The sequence below is a fragment of the Phyllostomus hastatus genome, unplaced genomic scaffold (genome assembly GCF_019186645.2).
Source record: "Phyllostomus hastatus isolate PE091 unplaced genomic scaffold, TTU_PhHast_1.1 phas_contig_16, whole genome shotgun sequence".
NCBI classification, from domain to species: Eukaryota; Metazoa; Chordata; class Mammalia; order Chiroptera; family Phyllostomidae; genus Phyllostomus; species Phyllostomus hastatus.
The window spans coordinates 26,571,727-26,598,744 of NW_025333643.1; the positions used below are offsets into that span (position 1 = coordinate 26,571,727).

The window sequence follows — 27,018 nt, forward strand, 5'->3', positions numbered from 1 at the left end:
TTGAAGAGGTAAACCCCATGGCTGTCCCTATTTATTGCCATCAGGTTTCCAAGTTATAATGGGAAAACACAGTAGGAGCGAGCATGGTAGTGTCTCTGAGTTGGGAAGGCAGAGCTGAGGGACTGGGGAGACCAGAATGTATAGACTTTGCAGAACAGAGTGTCTGAGAAAAGACAGCTACAGAGAAAGAATCCTGAAGCTCTGCAGAGGGTGTCCTTTGAGTACTCATTAGAGTTCTGATCACTGCATGAGTGGAAAGAGATTACCCAAGGTTGGAGAAATAACTATCTGAAAGGATTAAAGGCAAGTGTGCCTGGTTCTCACATAGGAAGTGGTGCTTGTTCCCACAAGCCAGACTGAAAAAAACTCATAATTCATGGGACATCGAGTAGAGTACTCAGGAAGGCCTCACTTGGTAATGGGGAATAATTAGTTCTAGAATGTGCACTGCTCTAGACCAGCCTACCATATCATAAAATTAAGACCTAAGAAAAAAATCAAACCGCATCCAAGTAACTAAAGTGTATCCTAAAACAAATGTGAAGAATATTTACAGGAATATAAAAATATGCAGCACCCCCAAAGGTTAAAATTACACAATGTCCAATACCCAACTAAATATTACCAGGCATGTAAATTAGCAGGAAAACATGACGCATAATGATTCAGGACCAAGATGGAGATGTAGGCAGAAACACTTCACTTCCTCCAACAACCAAAAGGAGGAAAACAACCAATTTAAAAACAAAGAACAACCAGAACTGCCAGAAAAAACATTTGCATAGAAGTCCAACAACCAAGAAGTTGAAGAAATATTTAACCAGACAGTAGGAGAGATGGAGAGGGACAGGGCGGAGAGGATGCAGCAAGGAGGCTAGAGGACCAGGCGGGCAAGGCAGTGGCTGGCAGATCACACTGGCAATCTCACATTTGCACTCAGACAAGCCCAGGAGAAAGCGGGGAAGTGAGATGAACCAAGGAACCCTGGGTTTCAGCACAGGAAACTCAAAATGCAAAAACCACTGGTTGTGGGAAAGATCTGTGGAGATTGTGAAAGCGGGAGAAACTCCCAGCCTTACAGGAGAGTATGCTAGAGAGATCCACAGGGTCCTAAAATGTGCACAAACCTAGACACCTGCAAATCAGCACCTAGAGGGCACAAACCATTTGTGGGAAGTGACGAAATGGACAGAAAGTGGGACAAGAGCACAGCAAGCAGCACTGTCCCATCTCCAACTCCCTCCCCTACATACAGCACCACAATGCAGCAAAGAGGGTTGTCCCACCCTGGTGAATGCCTAAGGCTCAGTCCCTTACACATAACAGGTGCACTGAAATGAAGAAATATGGCCCAAATAAAAGAACAGATCAAAGCTCCGAAAATAGAACTAAGTGATGAAGAGATAGCCAACCTATCAGATACACAGTTCAAAACACTGATAATCAGGAATCTCAAAGAATTGGTTGAGTATGGTCACAAAATAGAGGAAGAAGTGAATGTTATGAAAAGTGAAATAAAGGAAAATGCACAGTGAACCAGCAGTGAAGGGTAGGAAAACTGGGACTCCTATCAATTGTTTGCAGTAGAAGGAAGAAATAAACATTCAACCAGAACAGAATCAAAAAAATTCAGAAAAGTGAGGAGAGGCTTGAGAACCTCTGGGACAACTTTAAATGTTCGAACATCTGAATTATAGGGCTGGCCAGAAGGAGAAGAGGAAGAGCAAGAAATTGCATACTTATTTGAAAACATAATGAAGGAGAACTTCCCCAGTCTAGCAAAGGAAATACACTTCCAGGAAGTATAGGAAGCTCAGAGAGTCCCAAAAACATTGGATCCAAAGAGGAACACACCAAGGCACATCATAATTACATTACCCAAAATTAAAGATAAGGAGAAAATATTAAAAGCAGTAAGCAAAAAAGAGATAGTTACCTCCAAAGGAGTTCCCATAAGACTGTCAGCTGATTTCTCAAAAGAAAGCTTGCAGGCAAGAAAAGGCTGAAAAGTATTCCAAGTCATGAAAGGCAAGAACCTACATCCAACATTACTCTACCCAACAAAATTATAATTTAGAATGGAAGGGCAGATAAAGTGCTTCTCAGATAAGGTAAAGTTAAAGGAGTTCATCATCACCAAACGCTTATTATATGAAATGTTAAAGGGATTTATCTAAGAAAAAGAAGATAAAAAACTATGAACAATACAATGACAACAAACACACAACTATCAACAGAACCTCAAAACAAAAACTAAGCAAACAACTAGAACAGGAGCAGAATCACAGAAATGGAGATCACATGGAGAGTTACTGGTGGGAAGGGAGAGGAGATTACTGAGGGGAAAAAGGTATAGGGAATAAGAAGCAGAATAGGTAGGTACAAAAAAGTCAGGAGGAGGTTAAGAATAGTATAGGAAATGGAGAAGCCAAAGAACTTATATGTACAACCCATAGACATGAACTGTGGGGAGGAGATGCTGGAGAGTGAGGAGGGTGGTGCAGGGAGGGTGGCAAAAAGGGGAGAAAAAAAAATGGGACAACTATAATAACATAATCAATAAAATATACTTAAAAAACCCTAACCCATAATGAGGGAAAAAATCAATCAATCAAAACCACCCAAAACTTTTGGATATAAGAATAAGTAGACAGGACATTAAAACAATTATTATAACTGTATCTCATACGTTCAAAAGTTAGTCACATGCAAGATGTACAAAAGACCCGAATCAAAGTTTTAAAGATAAAATTCCAGTATATAAGATGAGAAAAATGGCAGATAAGATTAATGAAAAAGATTAATGAAACTGAAGACACAGCTATAGAAACGTTCTAAAATTAAACACAGAAAAAATAATTAAGAGGAAAAGAGCATCACTGAGCTCTGGGACAACTTCAGCTAGCCTAGGGTATGTGTAATTGAACATTGCAAAAGATGTGTTGGTGGGGATAGAAAAAACATTTGAACAAAAAATGACTGTGGTATTTCCAAATTTGACAAAACCATAAATCCACAAGTCCAAGGTGTTCAATAAATATTAATCACAAAAAATAAAATAAAATAAAGAAAGCTATATCGAGGCACCTCATAATCAAATTGCTCAAATTAATGGTAAAGAGAAAATCTTAAAAGTAGCCAGAGATAATCAAGTGTTTCACAAAAACAATAACAATGCCCTGTACATGTATAACATTTCTAAAAATAATATGCATAAAACAGAGAGCATAATAGCTGAGTAGGGAGAAATAGAAATATACTATTCTAAAGTTCTTGTACTACATGAGTACAAGATGAGTATGATGTTATAATATCACTTTAAGATAGATTTGATAAGTTAAAGATGTATGCTATAAACCCTAAAGCAACCATGGAAATAACAAAGAGTTATAAGCTAATATTCCAACAAAAGAGGTAAAAAGGAATCATAATATACAAAATAAATCCAAAAAAGAAGGAAAGAAGGAATGAAAAACAAATGGGACACCTAGAAAACAAATAGCAAGATGACAGACTCAAATGTAACCATGTCAATAATCACATTAAATGTAAACAGTGTAAATAACCAGTTAAAAGACAGATCAGCAAAATTGATTTAAAAAAACCAAGATGCAACTCTATGTTGTATACAAGAAATGCACTTTAAACACACATACACACAAATAACTTCAAAGAATGAAAAAGAGATTTACCACACTATCACTTTTCAAAAGAAACTTGGACTGGTTATATTATTATCAAACAAAGCTGATTTCAGAATAAAAATATATTACCAGGATAATAAGAATCATTTTATAATGATAATTAAAAGGACACAGCAATCCTAAATATTTATGTTCAAATAACAGAGCTTCAAAATACATTAAACAGAAATAAGTAGAACTACAAAAAGAAATAGAAAAGTCCACAAAAATAGCTAGAGATTTCAATATCCCCTGTTTGACATAAGCAGACAATTAGCAAGACATAGTAGACTTGAACATCATTATCAACTAAGTTGACTTAATTAACATTTATAGAACATTTCACCCAATACCAACAGAATACACATTCTTCCAAAGTGCACATGAACCATTTACCAAAATAAGACATATTCTGGAGCATAAAACGTGTCAATAATTTTTTAAATTTATCTTTATTATATTTTCCCATTATCATTTAGTCCCCTTATACCCCCTTTGCCCCGCAATCAGCACACTGTTGACCATGTCCATGAGTCCTTTCTCCTTTTTGCTCAATCCCTCCAACCCCAACATCTAGCTGTTATCTGCTCTCCATCCATTAGTCTGTTTTGTGTGTTAGTTCAGTGTGTTCATCACCTTCCCCACTTGAGTGAAATCATATGGTATTTGTCTTTCTCTGACTGGCTTATTTCACTTAACATAATATTCTCCAGGTCCACCCGTACTGTTGCAAAGGATAAAATTTTCTTCTTTTTTATAGCTAAGTAGAATTCTATCATGTAGATGTCCCATACTTGTTTTATCTACTCTACTATTAATGGACATTTAGGTTGCTTCCATATCTTGGTGATTGTAAATAACACTGCAGTGAACATAAGAGTGCTTATGTTCTTTTGAATTACTGTTTTGGGTTCCTTCAGATATATTCCCAGAAGTGGGATTGCTAGGTCAAAAGGCAGATCCATTTTTAATTTTTTGAGGTATCTCCATTCTGCTTTCCATAGTGGCTGCACCAGTCTGCATTCCCACTAACAGTGCAAAAGTGTCCCCTTTTCTCCACATCCTCTCCAACACTTGTTCTTTTCTGATTTATTGATGATAGCCATTTTGGCAGGTGTGAGATGGTAACTCATTGTGGTTTTAATTTGCATTTATCTGATGATTAGTGACATTGAGCATCTTTTCATGTTTATTGGACATCTATATGTCCTCTTTGGAGAAGTGTCTGTTCAGGTCCTTTGCCCATTTTTAAATTTTTTTTTTTTGGTGTTGAGTTTTGTAAGTACTTTATAAATGTTGGATGTTAACCACTTATCAGATATACTGGTGAATATGTTCTGCCATTCAGTGGATTGTCTTTTTACTTTGTTGATGATTTCATTTGCTATGCAAAACCTTTTTAGTTTGATGAAGTTCCATTTGTTTCTTTTTCTTTTGTTTCCCTTGCCTGGGGCGATACAGCTGATAAAAAATTGCTATGGGCTACATCTGAGATTTTGCTGCTTATGTTTTCTTGTAGGATTTTAATGGTTTTGGGTCTAACATTTAAGTCTTTGTTACATTTTGAATTTATTCTCGTGTGTGGTGTAAGAAGGTGGTCTAGTTTCATTTTTCTGCATGTATCTGCCCAATTTTCCCAAACATTTATTGAATAAACTACCTTTAGCCCACTGTATGTACTTGCTACCTCTGTCAAATATTGACTATAAAGGTGTGGGCTTATTTCTGGGCTCTCTATTCTGTTCTATTGATCTATGTGTCTGTTTTTATGTCAGTACAAGGCTGTTTTGATTAAAATGGCCTTATAGTACAGTTTAATGTTAGGTAGTGTGATTCCTCCAACTTTGTTCCTCTTTCTCAGGATCACTGTTGCTATGTAGGGCCTTTTGTGGTTCCATATAAATTTTTAAACTATTTGTTCTAGTTCTATGAAATATGTCTTTGGCATCTTGATAGGAATCGTGTTAATCTATGAATTGCTTTGGGTAGTATGGACATTTTAATGATGTTAATTTTTCCTATCCTTGAACATGGTATGTGCTTCCACTTATTTGTATCTTCTTCAATTTCTTTATTCAGTGTCTTATAATTTTCTGAGTACAGGTCTTTTACATCCTTTGCTAGGTTTATTCCTAAGTATTTTATTCTTTTTGAAGCAATTGTGAATGGGACTGTTTTCTTAATTTCCCTTTCTGTTAGTTTGGTACTGGCATATAAAAATGCAACTGATTTCTGAATATTAATTTTGTATCCTGCTACTTTTCTGAATTCATTTATCAGTTCTAGTAGTTGCTTGGTGAAATCTTTGGGGTTCTTTATGTACAGTATCATGTCATCTGCAAATAAAGAAATTTTACTACTTCTTTTCCAATTTGGATGCCTTTTCCTTCTTCTTGTCTGATTGCTGTGGTTAGGAATTCCAGTACTACATTGAATAAGAGAAGTAAAAGTGGACATCCTTGTCTTGTTCCTGATCTTAAGGGGAATGCTAGCAGTTTTTGCCATTGAGTATGATGCTGGTAGTGGGTTTGTCATATATGGACTTTATTATATTTAGGTATGTTCCCTCTATCCCACTTTGCTGAGAGTTTTTATCATAAATCGGTGCTGGGCTTTGTCAAAAGCTTTTTCTGTGCTTATTGACATGATCATGTGGGTTTTACACTTCATTTTATTTATGTAGTGAGTCATATTTATTGATTTGAGAACATTGTACCATCTTTGCATTCCAAGAATAAGTGTTATTTGATCATGGTGTATGATTTTTTTGATGCATTGCTGTATTTGGTTTGCTAATATTTTGTTGAGGATTTTAGTGTCTATGCTCATCAGTGATATTGGCCTAGAATTTTCTTTCTTTGTAGTGTCTTTATTTGATTTTGGAATTAGGATAATTCTGGACTCATAAAATGAATTTGGGAGCCTTTCCTGCTCTTGAATTTTCTGAAATAGGGAAGGAGAGGTATTAGCTCTTCTTGGAATGTTTGGTAAAATTCACCTGTGAAGCCATGTGGTCCAGGGTTTTTGTTTGTTGGGAAGCACATTATGGCTTCAGTTTCAGTAGGTATTATCTGTCTATTCAGATTCTGAATCTTCCCAATTTATTTTTGGAAGATTGTATATTTCTAGGAATTTATCCATTTTATCCCATTGTCCAGATTATTGGCACATAATTATTCGTAATATTTTCTTTAAATCCTTTGTATTTCTTTGGTGTCAGTTGTTATTTCTTGTCTTCAATTTCTGATTTAATTATCTGGGTCCTTTCTCTCTCTCTCTCTATCTTTTTTTTATGAGTCTGGTTAAAAGTTTGTTAATGTTGTTTATCTTTTCAAAGAAACAGTTCTTAGATTCATTGATCTTTTATATCTTTTTTTAGACTCTATTTCATTTATTTCTGCTCTGATCTTAATTATTTCCTTCCTTCTACTCTCTTTGGGCTTTGTTTATAGTTCCTTTTCAAATTCCTTTAAGTGTGAATTTAAATTGTTTATTTGAACTGTTTCTTGTTTTTTTTTTTTGAGATTGGCCTGTAATGCTATGAATTTCCCTCTTAGAATTGCTTTCCATGTGTCCCACAGATTTTGGTTTGTTGTGTCTTCATTTTCACTTGTTTTAAGGTATCATTTGATTTCTTCCTTGAGCTCATTGTTGACCCATTCATTGTTTAATAGTACATTATTTAGCTTCCATGTCTTTGCATGTTTTTCAGTGTTCTTCTTGTGATTGAGTTTTAGTTTTGTAGCATTATGGTCAGAGAAGATGCTTGATATGATTTCAATCTTATTAAATTTACTGAGACTTGTTTTATGTCCTAGCTTGTGGTCTATCCTAGAAAACATTCCATGTGCACTGACAAAGTATGTATACTCTGCTGCTTTGGGATGAAATGCTCTGAAGACATCAATTACCATATTTTTAGGACTATAAGATGCATGGGACCTTAAGACACACCTTGGTTTTAGAGGAGGAAACTAGGAAAAAAATTTTTGAAGCAAAAAAATGTGGTAAAATATTTAATAACATAAATAACATAATATTTCACCACTGTAAATGTAAACTACACTTACTAGCCAGGTAACCTACATTTGGACTATAAGACACAACCCCATTTTCCTCCCAAATTTTGGGGGAGGAAAGTGCATCTTATAGTCTGAAAAATACAGTAAAGCCATTTGATTTCATGTATCATTTAAGTCTGCTGTCTCTTTATTGATTTTGTGCATGGAAGATCTATCCACTGAAGTCAATGGGGTGTTTAAATCCCCAGCTATGACTATGTGTCTACCAATCTCTCCTTTTATTTATGTCTATCAAGATTTGCTTTACATATTTAGGTGCTCTCGTACTGGGTGCAAAAATGTTTAGTAGGGTTATATCCTCTTGTTGGATTGTTCCCTTTATCATTATGTAGTGTCCTTATTTGTCTGTTACTATAGCCTTGGTTTTAAAGTCTATTTTGTTAGATATAAGTACTGCTACCTCAGCTTTTTTTCCTTTTCCATTTGCATAAAATATGTTTTTCCTACCCTTTCTTTTTAGTCTATGTGAATATTTTGATTTGAGATGGGTCTCTTGGAGGCAGCACCAATATGAATCTTGTTTTCTTATCCATTCAGCTACCCTTTGTCTTTTGGATGGAACATTTAAGGCATTTACATGTAAGGTGATTATTGATAGATAGGTATGCAGTGCCATTTTATTGTTAGACTGTTTTCCTCTTTTTTTTCCTTTTTTCTCTTTCTTCTTCTCCCAAGCCCTTTAACATTTGATGAAGGACTGATTTGGTGTTAACAAACTCCTTTAGCTTTTTCTTGTGTGTAAGCTCCTTATTTCTCCTTTGATTTTAAATGATAGACTTGCTGGGTAAAGTAACTGTGGTTGTAAGTTCTTACTTTTCATCATCTTGAATATTTCATGCTGCTCTCTTCTGGCCTGAAATGTTTCTGATCAGTAATCAGATGACAGTTTAATTAGTGCTCCCTTGTAGGTAACTACCTGCCTTTTTCTTGCAGTTTTCAGGATTCTCTTCTTATCTTTCAGCCTTGTCATTTTATTTTATTTATTCGTTGAAAGATTTTATTTATTTATTTTTAGATAGAGGGGAAAGGAGGGAGGAGAGAGAGAGAGAGAAGCATTAATGCATCGTTGCCTCCCATGCACCCCCCACTGGGAACCCAGCTGGCAACCCAGGCATGCACCCTGACCAGGAATTGAACCAGTGACCCCTTGGTTCATAGGCTGGTGCTCAGTCCACTGAGGCAGGTCTCAGCCCTTGTCATTTTAATTATGACCTGTCTTCATATAGTCTTCTTTGGGCCCCACTTATTTAGGACTCTGAGCTTCCTGGACTTGTGTGACTTTTTCCTTCACCAGATTAGGATCATTTCTTTAAATAGGTTCTTGGTCTGTTGCTCACTCACTTCTTTTTCTGGTATTCCCATGATGCAGATGCTGCTCTGCTTCCTGTCATCCAAAATGTTTCTTAAGCTCTCCTCATTTTTTAAAATTCTTTTTTTCTTTTTTCTGCTCTGCCTGTGTGTTTTTTTCTACCTTGTCTCCCAAATGACTGATTTGATCTTCTGCTTCATCTAACCTATTATTTATTCCTTCTGGTATATTATTTATCTCAGCGATTGCATTCTTTATTTCTGACTGATCCTTTTTCATGGCTTCTATGACTTTTTTCATGCTGTTGAGTATCCTTATAACCATTACTCTAAATGTTTTATTTGATAAATTGTTAACCTCCATTTCATTTAGCTCTTCTGGAAAATTCTCTTGTTTTTTATTTGAGGTGTGTTTCCTTTTTTTCCCATTTTGGCTGATTTCTCTATATTTTGCCTTAGAATGCTAAACTACTCAGCCACTAAAGTGAGCAGTTGTTAATCTAATCAATCTATAATCAGAAGTCAGGTTTAAGTGCCACAGGGTGGGGCAGAGTAATTCTTGCAAGTAGGGGATTGCCTCCCCTCAGGCTGATACCATTTGGAGAAGCATGCTCTGCCTTAGAGAGATGGCCCTGGCAGTTTAGGTGATGACTTACCACATGGATCCTGGGGGCTGTTCCCTCAGTTCCCTCCCCAGAGCCACCAACCTCAGAGTCTCCTCAAGCATCTCTAATCCAGTCTGCCCTCCCTTTACTGGCACCCAGGGTACTGACTGCAAACAAAATTTTGTGCTTTGCCCTTTAAGAGGCTCTCTGTGTCTCCATCCATCTCTTCCTGACCAACAGAACCTTTGTTGCTTTCCACAGCTGGATGTTATTGGGGTTCCTTTCTGGCTCTGTTGCTATAGGCTGGGGAGCCCAGATTGGGGTTTAGACCCTACACTTATCAGGGGTAATCCTCTTGTCTCTGAAATATTCCTCCACCTGTGGGAGCTCAGCCAGCCCTCTTGCATCTCTTCTGCACTCTCTACCAGTCACATTGTGGTAAAGTGTTTTCTTCTGTCTCTCCATGGTTATAAGTCTTCTCTCCTGTTAGTGTTGGTTATTCAGAATGATTTCTCTACAATTTAGTTGTGATTCCAGATTGGTCCTAGAAGGAGGTTAGTGTAGCTTCCACTTGCTTCTTTGCCATTTTGGATCTCTCAATAATTTTAAAAGGATTTAATTTGTACAATGTTCTTTGACCACAATAAGATTATGTTAGAAATAAAAAAAGAAAGATCTCTAAAAATTCCCAAATATTTGGAAACCTTCTAAATAACAATGGACCAGTAAGTATATACCAAAAAGAATTTGAACATATTTTGAAGTACATGAAAATGAATACACAGTGCAGAATTTGTGGGATGTCATGAAATCAATACTTAGGGGGAAATACTATAGTACTAAATGCCCATATTGAACAAGGAACATTTAAAATTAGTAATCTTAACTTCTATCTTAAGAAACTAAATAGGAAGAATAAATTAAACCCAAAGGAAGGAGAAGAAAGGAAATAATAAAGATAAAAGATAAAGACAATAAAGATCATAGCAGAAATCAATGAAATAGAAAAATGTAAAACAACAGAAAAAATAATTTAAAGCAAAACCTGGGTCTTTGAAAAGCTCTAAACTGACAAACTTCTAGCCAGACTTATTGTAAAATAAGAGTGAAGACAGCAATTATTAATATCAGAATTGAGAGAGGTAACAGTTCCATAGACTGTACATGTCAGAAGGGTAATAAGGAAATACTATGAACAATCATGCCTATAAATTTGACAACTAATAAAAAAATGTTCAGATAAGAATGGAAGAAGTAAAACTATCTTTATTAGAAGATGACATGATCATTTATAAGGAAAATATGATGGAATCTACAAAAAACTACCAGAAGTAGTAAGTAAGTTTAGCAAGATTTCAGGATTCAAGATCAATTGCAAAAATTAGTTGTATTTATATATATTAGTAATGAACATTCAGAAATTGAAACCAAAAGATAGCATTTAAAATCATGTCAAGTAACATGGAAGACTTAAGGGCAAATCTCACAAAAATACCTATACACTGAAAACTATCGAACACTGCTGAGAGAAATTCAAGGTGGTATAAATAAATGGAGACATATGTTGTTAATTAGTCTGATGACTCAATATATTGAACTGTCAATTCTTTCTACACTGATTTATAGGTTCAGTGAAATCCTAATAAAAATCTTAGCATATTTATTTTTTTGTAGAATTGACAAGCTGATTCTAAAATTCCTATGGATAAAGTTTGAATAAATAAAACAACTTTGACAAAGAACAACATTGAAATTTGTTCGTATTTCAAAAAACATTATAAAGCTGCAGTAATCAAAACAGATGTTATTGGCTTAAATGTTGACAAATACATCAGTAGAATGGAATAGACAGTCTGGAAATAAACACACACATACATGGACAACTGATTTTTGACAAAGCTTAAAGGCTATGCAATGGAGAAATGGTAGTCTTTTCAATAAATGGTGCTGGAACAATTATATATGCTCATGCAAATAAAAAAAACAGAGCTCCAACTCATATTTTGTACCATAGATAAAAATTAACTCAAAATGGATCACAGACCTAAATGTAAAACTGAAAACTCAGAACTTCTAGAAGAAAATATGGAAAAAATTCTTTTTGACCTTCTGTTGGGCAAAGTTTACTGAGATACAATATCAAAAGCACAATCTATGTAAAAGTGCATTGATAAAATGGGCTTCATCAAAATGAAAGCCTTCTAGTCTTTGAAAGACATTAAGAGAGCAAAAAGCAAATCACCGACAGAGAGAAAATATTTGCAATCCATATAACAAATGAAGTACTTGTATCCAGAATACGTACACTCTGAGAACTCAATAGAAGGAAACGAACAACCCAAAGAAACTGGGCAAAAGATCAAACCTAGAGAAGACATGATGGTAAATTAGCATGAGAAATGCTCGATATCATATGTCATAAGGGAAATGCAAATTAAAACCACAGTGTGATATCACTGCATACCCATTAGAATGGCTAAATGAAAAAGACTAACAATGCCAAGTGTGTAAAAGGATGTGAAAAAGCTAAGACTCTCATGCACTGCTGGTGGGAATTTAAAATAGCACACCACTTTGGAAAACAGTTTTGCATTTCCTTAAAATGTTGAACATATATCTACCATATGATCTAGCCATTCCACTCCTAGCTAATTACCCTTGAGAAAAGAAAGTATACATATTCTTACAAAGATTTGTACATAAATGTTCATAGAAGATTTATTCGTAAGTCTCCAAATTAGTACAATCTAAATGCCATCAACAGGTAAATGGACCCCTTCATAATGTATGAGTGTATCAGATTATTACATCATACCCCTTAAAATTACACAATGTTATATATCAATCATATACCAGTAAAGCTGAAAAAAAAGGAAAAAATACAGATGAATGGATAAACTATTTAAGGTATAGCCATACAATGGACTACTATTCAGCAATCAAAAGGAATGGACTACTGATACATGCAACAATTACGGATGAATCTGAAAATAATTTTGAAAGAAGACAAAAAGATTATCTACCATATGGATGCATTTATATAAAGCTCTAGAAAATGTAAACTAATCTATTGTGAGAAAAAGTAAATCCTGTAGTGGGTGGATATATTCCCTATCTTAATTATGTTAATCATTTCCTAGTTATGGTATATGTCAACACTTTAAAGATTATATAATTAAATGTGTAAAGTCAATTATATCTCAATAAACTTAAAAAAACAAAAAACAAAACTCTGCTCTTGCCGAGCCTCACACCAATTGAAGCTGTGTGTGTTCAGTGGGCCATCCCTAACATTTTGGGAGCCTAGGAGATGAGCACAAATGTGGGTGCTCTAACCCACAGCCTTTCTCCCTTGTCTCTCCAGGCCAGACACCACCCACCTGTCCTGGGCACTTTCAGATTTAGGGGAATACATGTATATGAGCAGAAGAAGTTCACCACAGCCCCGGAAACAGGCATGGGGTCTGAGGTCCTGAGCACTGAGGCCATAACCGTAAAGGCAACACTGGAGGTGTTTAAAGTAATGCTAGTCTGCAAGGGGATAAGACAAGAACTGAGCATGTTTCAAACATAGCAATGTAACATGGCTGCAACATTCAAACATGGAGTCATTTTTCTAGCAATAAGTGTTTATTGAATTTTACAAAAGCAGTCTGTCTTTGATGAATTGGATACATATAAAACAATTTAATACATATAAAACATTTTTTAAAAAGATTCTTCACTGTAAGTAACTGCTTTAAAACACCTGGATCTGAGAAGAGGCCCCTAAACTCTCCTTGGTTTGAGTTGTGCTGAATGTGGGGCATACTCTGTTAAAAAGATTTCTGGTGTGACTTGGGAAGTTGCAATCACAATTTGATTGACGTATCTTTCTGCCTTTCCGGGTTTTTCTGTGTGGAGTATTAGCTGCATTGAAAGTAGTAGTGACTATGTGAACATGACTCCTTGACAGATAGCTGCCTTCCTCACTCAGAATCTGAGAAGAGCTGCCATTTTGGGGGGTGAGGCTGGGGTAGGAAAATCAACAGTAAAGATTATGGCTTTTTTTTCATTTGAACATTAAAACACGGGCAGCACCATTTCTCCCTACACCTTCAGTCTGTGTGGACTCCTTCCTTGGAGATAACAGGCACCTTACCTTGTACACACAGGACTTTGCATTCAGGAAAAACAGCTCCACAGTGGTTTTGTCCTTTAAAAATGATATGCTCTCAATATAAAATCTGAAAAATAGTAACACAAATTTGTTTCTTCAGATGTTTTTCCTTCTCTTGGCATGATTTCATTTCCTTATTTAATTTCTTCCAGAGCAATGAGAGAATTTTGAGAAACCAGTAGATGTTGTGCATTTTGTCCCCTTTGCAAAGAAATCGGCAACATGTATGTATGTAGGTGAATGTTTGCATATATGCTGATAATCTCTTAGGTTTTTGTGTGTTGGAAGGTGAGTTAAAGTGAATCCACAGGGGCATCCAACAGCAAACCCCACTTTCCCTGTGGGGCCCATTCCTTGACACACATTCTGGGAGCTTATAACACTTCAGACAGCTTCAAAACAGGCCCAAGTGAGCTTTGAAGGTTGAAAGCAGAGGTCAGCTGACTAAGCACTATGTAATTGAACCTTGAGGCCTGCAGGCAGTGCAGTGGTTTTCAGACATGTTTGGTATGAGGGCCCCACACCTACCATCTACCTACCCTCTTCCAGCAGGAGAGTTTCATCCTCCTCCTTCCTAGTCATCCTTTCAGGCTTTGGGCTTTCCCAGAGCTGGAAGCCAGATTCTCAGTAGTACTTAACCTTGGTCTTTTCTCATGCAAATCAGAGCATTCTGGGCCCCATCTCCAGATGGGGCTGGGGTCATTCTCCACATCCCCTTTCCTGGCTTTTGCTTGGTCACTCTGTTTGACCAAGAGATTGCAGGTCTCTTAGGAGAGCTGAAGAGAGGAGAGTAGAGTCCTTCACAATATCTGTTTTCATAATCCCGATAGGATGAAGCTGGGGCCTCTGGGGTGAGGGAGTGGGCCAGCCAAGGCTCCGTTTTTCTCAAGAGTTGGAACCCAGCTTGAATAATGCAGGAAGAACATAACATCCCAAGACAATTTACAGCTTGGGTCCTGAAAGAGAATTTACTCTCAAATGGTTGAGAGTCAGGATAAAGCTAGCCTGGCTGTGGTTCAGTGTGCTTGTCCTTAGCTCTGCAAAATCATGCCAGGCCTTGGGCATTTGCTTGCCCCCCACCAGTCTTCAACAATGACAAAACATTTAAAAAGTAAATAAAACTAAAAAAGGCCGTGGAAGATTTTATCACCGAGATGGTAAAATTATTTGAAGAATTTCACCTCTAATGTTGAATCATCAAGGGAAATTCCAGGAAGAGAATAAATCCATTATATTTGCACATACAAGGGTTTGTCTTGCTTATAAGTGAGATTAATGAAGATTGATGAGTGTTAGGTTTGTAAGAGGAAAAAGTTAAGGATTAAGGTAGAGAAGTCCAGGAGGGTTGGGGGTAATAGTTTTGGAATCAGAAAGATCTAGAACATAGAGTCTTTGTGTCTTTTCTAAAATGGGGTTTATGACTGCATTTCACAGGGTCTTGGGAAGAATTAAATGAGATCATATATGTAAAATGCTCTATACATTTTAACAATTAACACCTTTTTAAACAAACTATTTAACAAATTTTTGACAAAACTTTACTTTCTGGAATTTAACACTTCAGGTTTGAGTCTAAGATCCTTAGTACACAGAATGGGGATAATGATGCTTATTTAGGAGGGTAATTTAAATGAGATATACATAAAGTACCCAGTATATTGCTTGTCACACAAAAGGGATTCAAAAACAAACTTTTAACAGCAAAACTTGCAATATGTTAAAACAGTTTAAAGGACATGATGGGATTTGAATGATATCTGAAAGCTTGGATAAAACAGTGTTCTGCAAGATAAAAAGAAATCCAGATGGGGAAAATACTGTAGGTAAAGAGCATCTCTTTTGGGTGATAAACATTCATAATTTGGCTTTTACCAAGGCAGAATTCTTTATAATTTGGGTATTCTCCAATCAATTTAGTTTCTCCTGCCCTGACCACTGCTGGACAGACCAAGGCTAGTCACCTGACTCAAGAGCAGCTTCTGCAGGATGAGGGGTGTGGGTTGTAGCAGAATGGGTGAATTAAGGCCTTGTTAGAAGATCCTCTTCAGTGAGGCAAGGTCTGGACACAGCATTCATACATAATCTCTCCGAGAGAAGGTCAAGAGGGAAACGGTGGAAGCAGAGAGGCTTTGCAAAGCAGCCATGAGTCAGGGAAGGAACGGATAAAAGTCAAGGGCAGGAGCTGATGGAGCAGAATGGAGAGCAGTGAGGCTTGTGATGGTGGACAGAAAGCATGGGACCTGGAATGACCTCTGACACTCAGTTTCTTGCAGCTTGAAGGACCTTCTGGTGCAAGTAGGTGGTGGTGGTTTCCTGGTTTCTTTGCTTTTTAAAATTTTTTAGTTCTTAATAAATCTTTAATCATTGAAGAAGTATTTTTTCTTTTTTAATGTATTTTATTGATTATACTATTACAGTTGTCCCATTTTCCCCGCTTCACTCCCCTCTGCCCTGTTCACCCCCTCCCACCATCATTCCCCACCTTTAGTTCATGTCCATGGGTCATACATACAAGTTCTTTGGCTTCTACATTTCCTATACTATTCTTACCCTCCCCCTGTCTATTTTCTACCTACCATCTATGCTACTTATTCTCTGTACCATTTTACCCTCTCTCCTCCTCCCACTCCCCTTTTGATAACCCTCCATGTGATCTCCATTTCTGTGTTTCTCTTCTTGTTCTAATTGTTTGCTTTTGCTTTTGTTTTAGGTGTGGTGTGGTTGTTAATAATTGTGAGTTTGCTGTCCTTTTACTGTTCATATTTTTAATCTTCTTTTTCTTAAATAAGTCCCTTTAACATTTCATATAATAAGGGTGAGGGTGAACTCCTTTAACTTGACCTTATCTGGGAAGCACTTTATCTGCCTTTCCATTCTAAGTGATAGCTTTGCTGGATAGAATGATCTTAGATGTAAGTCCTTGACTTTCATGACTTGGAATACTTCTTTCCAGCCCCTTCTTGCCTGCAAGGTCTCTTTTGAGAAATCAGCTGACAGTCTTATGGGCCTTCCTTTTTAGGTAACTATTTCCTTTTCTCTTGCTGCTTTTAAGATTCTCTCCTTCTCTTTAATCTTGGGTAATCTAATTATGATGTGCCTTGGTGTGTTCCTCCTTGAGTCCACCTTCTTTGGGGCTCTCTGAGCTTCCTGGACTTCCTGAAAGTCTATTTCCTTTGCCAGATTGGGGAAGTTCTTCTTCATTATGTTTTCAAATAAGTATGCAATTTCTTGCTCTTCCTCTTCTCCTTCTGGCCACCCCTATGATTCGGATGTTCAAACATTTAAAGATGTCCTGGAGGTTCCTAAGCCTCTCCTCATTTTTTTGAATTCTCATTTCTTCATTCTTTTCTGGTTGGATATTTCTTTCTTTTTTCTGGTCCACACCATTGATTTGAGTCCCAGTTTCCTTCCCATCACTATTGGTTCCCTGTACATTTTCCTTTATTTCACTTAGGGTAGCCTTCAATTTTTTTTATCTAATTTGTGACCAAATTGAACCAATTCTGTGAGCATCCTGATTACCAGTGTTTTGAACTGTGCATCTGATAGACTATTTCTTCATTGCTTAGTTGTATTTTTTTCTGGAGCTTTGATCTGTTCTTTCATTTGGGCCAGTTTTTTGTTTTCTTTTGATGTGCCTGTTACATAGTGAGGGGTGAAGCCTTAGGTGTTCACCTGGGTGGTGCAACCCACATTGCTACAGTGTGACGATGTTGTGCGGAAGGGGTCCAAGAGGGAACAATGGCACTTGCTTCCCTCTCTGCTGGCTTTCAGTCACATCCCCCACTTCCCACCAGCAAATTGGGACCTTCTGTGTGATTCCTGTGTGGGTGGGTTTGTGTATGTTCTAGGACCCTGTGGGTCTCTCCAATGAACTCTCCTGTGAGACTGGGAGTTTCTCCCAGTGGCTTAACCCCCAACAGGTATTTTCAATCAGAGGTTTGTGGCTTTATTTCCCCATGCTGGGGCCCTGGGTTGCTCAGTCCATCCGCTCCCCAGTTGTTTCTCCTGGTTTACCTGCTCATGGATGTGGGATCGCTCAGCCCACAATCCGCCGCCTCATCGAGTACTCTCTACCCAGCTGCTTGTTTCCTTTCCTCCTACCAGTCTGGATGAATATGTCTTTAACTCCTTGGTTGTCACATTTCCATACAGTTCAGTTTTCTGTCAGTTCTGGTTGTTTTTGTTTCTAAATTGTTGTCCTTCTTTTGGTTGTGTGAGGAGGCACAGTGTGTCTACCTATGCCTCCACCTTGGGTGGAAATTCCTTTCTTTGCTTTTGCATTGTGTACTTTTATTTCTTTCCTCTAAGAAATTGAGCATGTTCAGCAGTAGCATCTCAGCTGTTTCCTCAGCTCTCTGATGGCCTGGCCATGCCTAATGCTTTCCATGTGCTTTGTTTAATTCTCACAACAACCCCGGAGACAGATATCTATCCTTATCCCCACTTCACAGATGCAGAAACTGAGTTTTAGAGCTGCATCTACATGGGAGGGCAAGGTCTCAATTTGAATCCCTGGGACTCCATACACAATGCTCTTAGGTGAACCTCCTCCTGACCACCTCTCCTCATTCAACCAGCATTTAATGCAGGAAGCTAAGCCCTAGGTAGCTGGGTACAGCTCAGACACAGTAAAATCAAACACAAAAACAAGATCACTGCAATGTTCCCTAGGTTAACACATACAAGTATGCTTGCTATCCAGTGCTGCAAAAACAGAACAAGAACCAGTGTGGGGGGCATGAAATAAGGTGACAGGTTTGCAATTCATATATGATACACCTTTTTAAAATTCAAAGGAGTAGTCTCAGAAGGAAGTGATCTTCTTGTCCTATGAAAATCTCAGTCAGATTGACAGAATGCACAATCTGTTTTTTTTTTTGCCAAAATTGGTAATTATTTTTACCTTTCACTTTTGATTATTTCTATATATATCTAGCAGAGAAGGAGTGTATTAAAAGCATAACCTCAAAGAATTTTCACACTAACAAAGTTCATAATAATTCCTTAGTATTTAAAATCTAGTCATTGATTTTTTTCCTTATCTGCAAAACTTTTTTTAAATTTGTGTTTGTGGTCTACAGCGGGAGTCACATAGGCAAAAAGCTGTGAGGGTTATTGGCTAATGCGAAAGAGGAGAGCACATTCCTTCTACTCAGCTCAAGCTCAGTCTCCAAGGCATGAGCATGTGACTGAGCCAGACCACTCAGATTCTTTCACTTGGAAATATCAATATAATTGGAATGACTTGAAGATCAAAGATGTTTGGAGCCTATTGTTCTGCCATCAATACCTTGATGAAATCTTTCTTTGGTTTCTGCTCTGTAGGTCTCTGCCTGGATTCATACCTTTTCTGAGGCCTGGTAAATTCAGTTTTTCTTCAATTCTGTTCACCACAATGGGTTACTGTTGCTGGCAACCAAACAGTTGAAATTAACAGTGGCCTTCCCATGTGCTAGGGACAACACAATTCTGTATGCATCTTTTCCCTTAATGTTCAGTACAAACAGATGCTATAGATAGAAAATCATAAACCTGTTTTACAGATGAGAAAACTGAGATTTAGAGCATTTTCTCAAAACCATATAGTGGAGCCATGATTAGAACTAAAGCCTATCAAACTTCAAAGTTCATATTCTAAGCCAATATGATATAATGCTTTCCTACAATAATAAGTACAATGAAGTATAACATGTACACAATGAAATGAGGCCCAAGGGAGGGATACAATGAACTCAGCTTATGATTTAAGAAGGAGAAGACTGCCAAAGTGAAATCCGTAGGACTAAGTATAAGTGTCCTCTGGGACAATTGAGCTGAGTCTTAAACAATGCATGAGTTCACCAAGTAATGAAGGGAAGAAGGGCCTTCCAGGGAAAGGGTATATTAGCCAGAGCAATCCTCTTGATAGTCTTCAAGAATTTAAGAAACCATATGCAGGGAAATGGGTGGCTGAGTACCAAATCATTTGTGGCTTATTCAACTCTGAACAGACACCTTTTTACTAGAAACTGGGTTGGCCTTGTTCCTGAAGCCCAAGCCCCTGACTACACTTTAGTTCTAGTAATCAGGTCCCTATCCTGTTTCCTACCACTTTCTGGTGACTCACCCTTCTGCTTTCTACCTGTCTGCCTTGGTATCCAATTACCTGCTTGCTGAATTCATGATCCCATTTCTCCCTCAAGGGGACCACTGTAATTATTTCATATTTATAGAGTGTATGAAGAGTATGAATGATCATCTGGGAGAATGACTCCCAGGTGCACCTATCAACATGTGCCATGAACTGAAAACCAAATCTAGGACTTCTTAATCAAATGAAAGGAACTACCCCAGCCTCATAAAATAAGTTTTTTGTTTCAGCCCTTTTTGGCAGAAAGATACTATTTCCTTTCTGCATGCTTACTGTGAGCATTTTCACTAAGATTTTGTGGAGATAAAGCCTATGGTTAAATATTCAGCATCAAAATGAACCTAGGCTTTTTGACTAGTAATATGTTTTGAAGACAAATCTCATACAGAGTAACAAAATTTCTTAAGAAGAGAATTTGTTTGGGGAGGTTTTGTCTCTACTTTTCACACTCCTCCCATTATCATTTTCCCCCTTTCTTGATGGGACAGGTGTTCACCTAACCATTCATCAGTGATAATAGAACATCACACCTGAATGACATGACAGAGATGGCTTGGAGGGGAGGCAGACCTGTTAGCCAGGTGACAATACACGTATGTTACAGAGCAGAACACTGATTGTTCACATGGGCTATCATTAGCTGTCTCTTATTTGTAGGTGGCCACCATTTTTATTGTGCCACATTTGCTCATTATGGTCAAAGTCAACACAATGGATTTAGAGAGATACTATTGGGTTGGCCAAAATGTTTGTTTAGGTTTTTTTTTTTGTATGATGGCTCTAGTAGTGCTTAGTTGTCTTTAAATTCACTCAAAACAATTTTGTTAGATTGTATTGTGACAGCTGACTATCAGCGTGCAGCGTGAATTTTTGTGCAGCTATTTTAATGTTGAAGAGGGGAGAAAATACAAAATTTTCAGTGTGTTATGCTTTATTATTTCAAGAAAGATAAAAATGAAACTGAAATGCAAAGAAAAGATTTGTGCAGTGTATGGAGAAGGTGCTGTCACTGATCAAATGTATCAAAGTGGTTTGTGAAGTTTCTTGGTACTATTGACATTTTGGACAAACATTCTTTGCTGTGGGGCTGTCTTATGCATTGGAAGATATTTAGCAGTGCCCCTGGTCTCTACCCTCTAGAAGTCAATAGAAGGAGATAGCTGACATACTCAAAAATGTCCAAATCAATCAAGTTATTGGTGAAAATAAAAAACATATCTTTGATTTTACAAAAAAACTAGAGACTTTTTTGCCTACCCAATAATTTGAACCCCAGCTCCAACACTAATGGGTCTTGGGGCCTTGGGACAGATGCTTGGATTCTCAGTGTTTCACCTTCCTTACTTGCTCCACAAATCAGAGAGAGCAGAGATGTTTTATTTTATTTATTTATTTTTAAGTATATTTTTGATTATGCTATTACAGTTGTCCCATATTTTTATCCCCTTTATTCTCCTCTGCCCTGCACTCCATTCACATCAGCAGTCCCTACCTTAGTTCATGTCCATGGGTCATACATATAAGTTCTTTGGCTTCTCCATTTCCTATACTATTCTTAACCCTCCCCTGTATATTTTGTCTCTACACTTTATGCTTCTTATTCTCTGCATCTTTTCCCCCATTCTCTGCCCTTCTCTGCTGATAATCACCCTCCATGTGATCTCCATTTCTGTGATTCTGTTCCTGTTCTAGTTGTTTGCTTAGTTTGTTTTTGTTTTTAGGTTTGGTTGTTGGTAGTTGTTTGTTGTCATTTTACTGTTCATAGTTTTGATTATCTTCTTTTTCTTAGATAAGTCCCTTTAACATTTCACATAATAAGAGCTTGGTGATGATAAACTCCTTTAACTTTATTTTGTCTGGGAAGCACTTCATCTGACCTTCCATTCTAAATGATAGCTTCGCTGAATAGAGTAATTTTGGATGTAGGTCCTTGCATTTCATGACTTGGAATACTTCTTTCTAGCCCCTTCTAACCTGCAAGGTTTCTTTTGAGAAATCAGCTGATAGTCTTATGAGAACTCCTTTGCAGGCAACTATCTCCTTTTCTCTTGCTGCTTTTAAGAGTCTCTCCTTAAATTTAATCTTGGGTAATGTAAGTATAATGTGCCTTGATGTGTTGCTTCTTGGATCCATCGTTTTTGGGACTCTCTGAGCTTCCTGGACTTCCTGGAAGTCTATATCCTCTGCCAGAGTGGGGAAGTCCTCCTTCATTAAGTTTTCAAATAAGTTTGCAATTTCTTGCTCTTCCTCTTCTCCTTCTGGCATCCCTGTGATTCAGATGTTGGATTGTTTAAAGTTGTGCTGGAGGTTCTTAAGCCTTGCCTCAGTTTTTTTGAATTCTTGTTTCTTCATTCTGTTCCAGTTGAATATTTATTTCTCCCTTCTGCTCCAAATTCTTGATTTGAGTCCAGGTTTTCTTCCCTTCACTGTTGGTTCCCTATTTTTCTTCTTTATTTCACTTTGCGTAGCTTTCACTTTTTCCTCTATTCTGTGACCATACTCAACCATCTCTGTGAGCATCCTGATTACCAGTGTTTTGAACTGTGTATCTGATAAGTTGTCTACCTCTTCATTGCTTAGTTCTATTTTTGGAGTTTGAATCTGTTCTTTCATTTGCACCATATTTTTTGTCTTGGCACAGCTGTTTGTTGCAAGAGGTGGAACCTTAGGTACTCACAAGAGCTGGTCAATCCACGTCGCTGAGTTGTGGTGCTATATGTGGGGAGAGGTCAGAGAGGGAACACTGCTGCATGCTTGGCTCTCAGCAGGCTTTCAGTCATTTCCCCCACTATCTACCAGCAAATTGGGCCCTTCTGGTGCTGATTCCCAGGAGGGTGGTTTTGTGTATGTTCTGGGACCCTGTGGATCTCTCCAATGAACTCTCCTGTGAGGCTGGGAGTTTCTCCTGCTGCTGAAACCCCCACAAACTTTTCAGTCAGAGGTTTTGAGGCTTTCTTTTCCCGCACTTGAATTCTGGGTTGCACAGTCTGCATTGTTCCCCAGTTGTTCCTCCCAGTATGTCCACATGCAAATGTGGGACTGCCAGCACCACCTTGCCTGCCCAGTCCTTCAGCTCCTGGCTTGCTGCCTATCCTCTCCACTCTGGTCACCTGTCTCTGCCCCTCCTACCAGTCTAGATGAATGTTTCTTCTTTAACTCCTTGGTTGTGGGACTTCCATACAATTCGATTTTCTGGCAGTTCTGGTTGTTTTTGTTTTTAAATTTTTTGTTGCCCTTCTTTTGGTTGTGTGAGGAGGCAAAGTGTATACACCTACACCTCCATCTTGCCTAGAAGTCTATTTTATTTATTTTTTTTAAGATTTTATTCATTTTTAGAGAGAGTTGAAGGGAAGGAGGAAAAGAGGGAGAGAGAAGTATCAATGTGTGAGAGATAATCAGTCACCTCTTGCATGCCCCCAAATGGTGACCTGGTCTTCAACCCAGGCATGTGTCCCAGCTGGGAATTGCACTGGAGACCTTCTGGTTTGCAGGCCAGTACTCAATCCACTGAGCCACGCCAGCCAGGTTCAGAGATGTTTTAAATGTGGTCAACAGTCAGCAGCCAGTGCATAGTGGTGATTATTACTGTATCATTATTATTCCTCTACTGAGGGAATGTAACAAAAGGTGATGACTTAGTTGGAAACTTCTTTAAAACTTAACTATAAAAGCAAGAATGGAAATTCCAGGTGTCCTTCCTGAGATCTTTTTTTTCAAGGAAGCAAAATGCTACAGAAGCACTGATTTTGACACAGAATGGGCAAATACTGTGAAATGAAAACTGTTCTGACCAGTTATGACTTTTCCTTCCCAACAGGGAATATTTTCTTTGAGTTCCAGGGCCTTTGCTATGTCTGAGTGATATCTCAGAAAAGAAGGTAAATTGGCAAGGGCTGCTCAATTATTTTGTGTTCTGAATGATGTTGAATTTGTGGCTGGCATCCAGTGAGGGATAAATTAAAACACCTCATTCAGCCATTGTGGGTAATTTTTATCACTCAGAGTGGCCACCTGCATAAATAGATTTTGACCAGATCCTAAGTCACATTCTGATCACGTTCATTGCTTGTAATGACCCTGCAACAGCATAGACTCACTTAATAATGATGCTGAAGATAGCAGTGTAATTTAAGTGTATTTCACTTTCTTCAGGCTATTATGCTGTACTCTGGGAGTCCCATAGGATCCTTTCATCTCTGAAAGGGGTGCGGTCCTGGTGACTTCCCTGCCAGGAAAACTCTTCCTTGCTTCTAAATTTCTAGGTACAGCCAGGAGGACCAAAGATGACCCTCCAGGTAAGCTTGTAGAAACCTGCTCTCTGTGCCTCTCCCACAATGGTATGTTTTCTGAGTTCTCCAGTGAAGAGCTAGAGGCCCAGGAGAAGAAAGTCTTCCTGTGACCTGTCCAAAGGGGAGGGAGTCTTCTTCCCCAGGCAACTGTTAAACATCAGGGTCATAGGCAAATTCCAAGTGCTTGCTTCTTCCCTTCAAAATTGCAAAACAGCATGCTCCCTCACTCCAGAGGAAGATAGAAAGTGTGCTCTGTGAATGAGGCAGGTAGGGGACAGGAAAGGTAAGCTCAACAGGGAAGGTAGGGCTGGGCCTGGTGAATAATGAAGACAAAGTGAATGGGTTAGCCCCAAGCCAGACAGTCCTAACACTTCCATATGCAAAGCCATATGTCACATTACAAATGCTTTACCCACTGAATGTGGTTGAAGCAGTCTCTAATATTTATATCCTAAAAACAGTTAATGTTTATTGAGGTTCTACATTACACGCTAATGCCTATAATCCTCTGAACCCCCCTTTACTACAACCAGTTCCAGCTCTGTTTTATAGATGAGGAAATAGGCCCATAATGGGGCCAAGAGCCACACAGCTCTCAGTAAATGGAAGAGCTGGGACTGGAACCCAAGAATGATGCTAATGCACTGGTTCTCTTTGGGTGGGTGAAGTGCACATGGCAATAATGTTAGACATTGTTGGTTGTCTTGATTTGGAGGGTGTTACTGACATCTTGAGAACAGAGGCCAGGATGCTGCAAACATCCTGTGTATAGTGTAGCTACTTACAGTGAAGTTATCTGGCCCCAAATGTCAATAGTGCCATTATTGATAAACCCTGCACTAAAAGCCAACCTTTTCACTTCTGCATCCTACATCTTTTTTTCACCCCTCACAATCCTGATTCTTTCCTTCTGCATTTTTGGTGTCACTCTGAGGACAGATCGCAGAGAAGACTGAGCATATTCCCACAAATGATGCCCGATGTTGGGTCAGGGAGCATACAAATATACAATCCTGTAAGAAACTGGAATCAGGATTGAGCACGAGTTTTGAAAGATTCTGTGTCTTTCTGGAACTTTCATATGAGTTAGGAATCTTGGATCCTCACAGATGGAGGCTGCTAACCAATTGCCTGGAAGTTCAAGAATGGGTTAGGTCACTTAGATCACATTAAGACAACTGATAGCGCATTCTCCGGGTTCTGGGATATCATGCATTCAGGTGGGAGTGTGGTGGGTGTGCAAAGAGCTCTGGCTAACTCACCCTCAAATAGCCTCTGGTGATCCACAATAAGAGGAACGACTCATTTCTCTCGGGTTTTTAGTCACATTCCTTCCCCAAAAGATAAATTTTCCTGTCCTCTCCTTATTGTAAATGACCAACTCTTTGATAGCTTTAAAATAACTCATGGCCATAAAGTCACAAACCTTTTAACTTCTCTTCCTTCTTCTATCAGTCAGACTTCTACTAAAAAATGATCAAGTTATATATTCATTGTAGGAAAAATATAGACAAGCAAAAAAAATCATTCCTACAATTGTTCTATTGGAGACTGACTACTGTTAACATTTTTAACTTTATTTTCCATCCATCTAAATAAGTGCAATCATGCCGCACATCTTGTTTTGTGATCTGCTTACTGGGAGCACCATTCCATATTCACCAGAGCCTTTATCTGTGAGATTGTATTCCATACAGTTGGCTCTCTTTAATAAAAATCAGGACAAATGATGATGACCCATGGGTTTGCTCATGATGCTTCCTTGAGTTAAAGTCTTTCTAAAGGCTGAAAATTCCAGAACCAGGGCTGGGTGCACTAAAAAGGCACTCAGCTGTCTTTCAAAGACTCTGTGTTTGCAGCTACTTTGATAAGAGAGGTGGCAATTTCTTTTACATCTCCTACTAGAACTTTCACCAATGTGGTGACTTCTTAGGCTTGAGTGTCACAGACAATGCTTCAGGGTACCTCTGATGGTCCCTTATAGCCCTGGGGCACAGAAAAGGTGACTTGGAAAGAGGAGAAGGAAAAGGGGAAGAGGAGGGAAAGACTAGAAAGAAGAAAAGAACACTAGAGGTATTCAGAAGAATGGGGGTGAAAGATGTCAAGATCTTGGCTTTGCATGTGGCTGAGCAGTACCAGCCTGAGCTACCTCCACTTGCCCTCCCTGGAGGGAATGGGAGCTTTTCTCATGAGGTCACACCAAGTCCCTATTCTCTGATTTAAACTGTTGCTCACTATCAAGCTTTTCAAATGCTCACATCTGGGCTGCATTACCAAAGAGGCCAATGTGTTTGGGGAAGATAATTTACTCAGCAGATAACAATAACAAGCTCCTGCCTGAGAATTCCACCAGCATCCAGAGGGAGTTGGGACTCACATGGAAATGGAGACTTGGTTAAATGAATTATGGTGTATAAATAAATTATGTGTCACTGGGACACACATGTCATGTACATATTTAGCATATATCATTGAGATATTATAACTGAAGAAAAGACAACTGTTTAATAAAGGGGGAACTAAGTGCCCTCACCTTAAATGTTTTCTTTGCTCCACGCAGAAGCAGCAGGCATTTCTAAGCTGCTCCCTGCATTCTGGGAAATAATAGCCAGGAGAAGTCTTACCTCCCAAAGCTGTAGGACTCCAGGGCTTAGTTCAGGAATCAATTAGCCATATTTAGCCCAGTGCCTGACCCAAGATTAATGTTATATTTCAATAGAGAGGAAAGTTCTGGAGAGAAAAACTAGTATGATATTTTC

The 27,018-nt window shown here is 38.2% G+C and overlaps 1 protein-coding gene across 3 annotated transcripts in view; it reads right to left on the reverse strand.

The window, feature by feature from the left end:
* Positions 1 to 27,018, reverse strand: part of FRMD4B (FERM domain containing 4B) — a 449,639-nt gene that overhangs the window by 86,358 nt on the left and 336,263 nt on the right. For all 3 annotated transcript variants that reach the window (XM_045832345.1, XM_045832346.1, XM_045832344.1), the window contains exon 5: positions 13,820 to 13,904. In XM_045832345.1, coding sequence (XP_045688301.1) covers positions 13,820 to 13,904 — 85 coding nt within the window. The remainder of the gene's footprint in view (positions 1 to 13,819; positions 13,905 to 27,018) is intronic.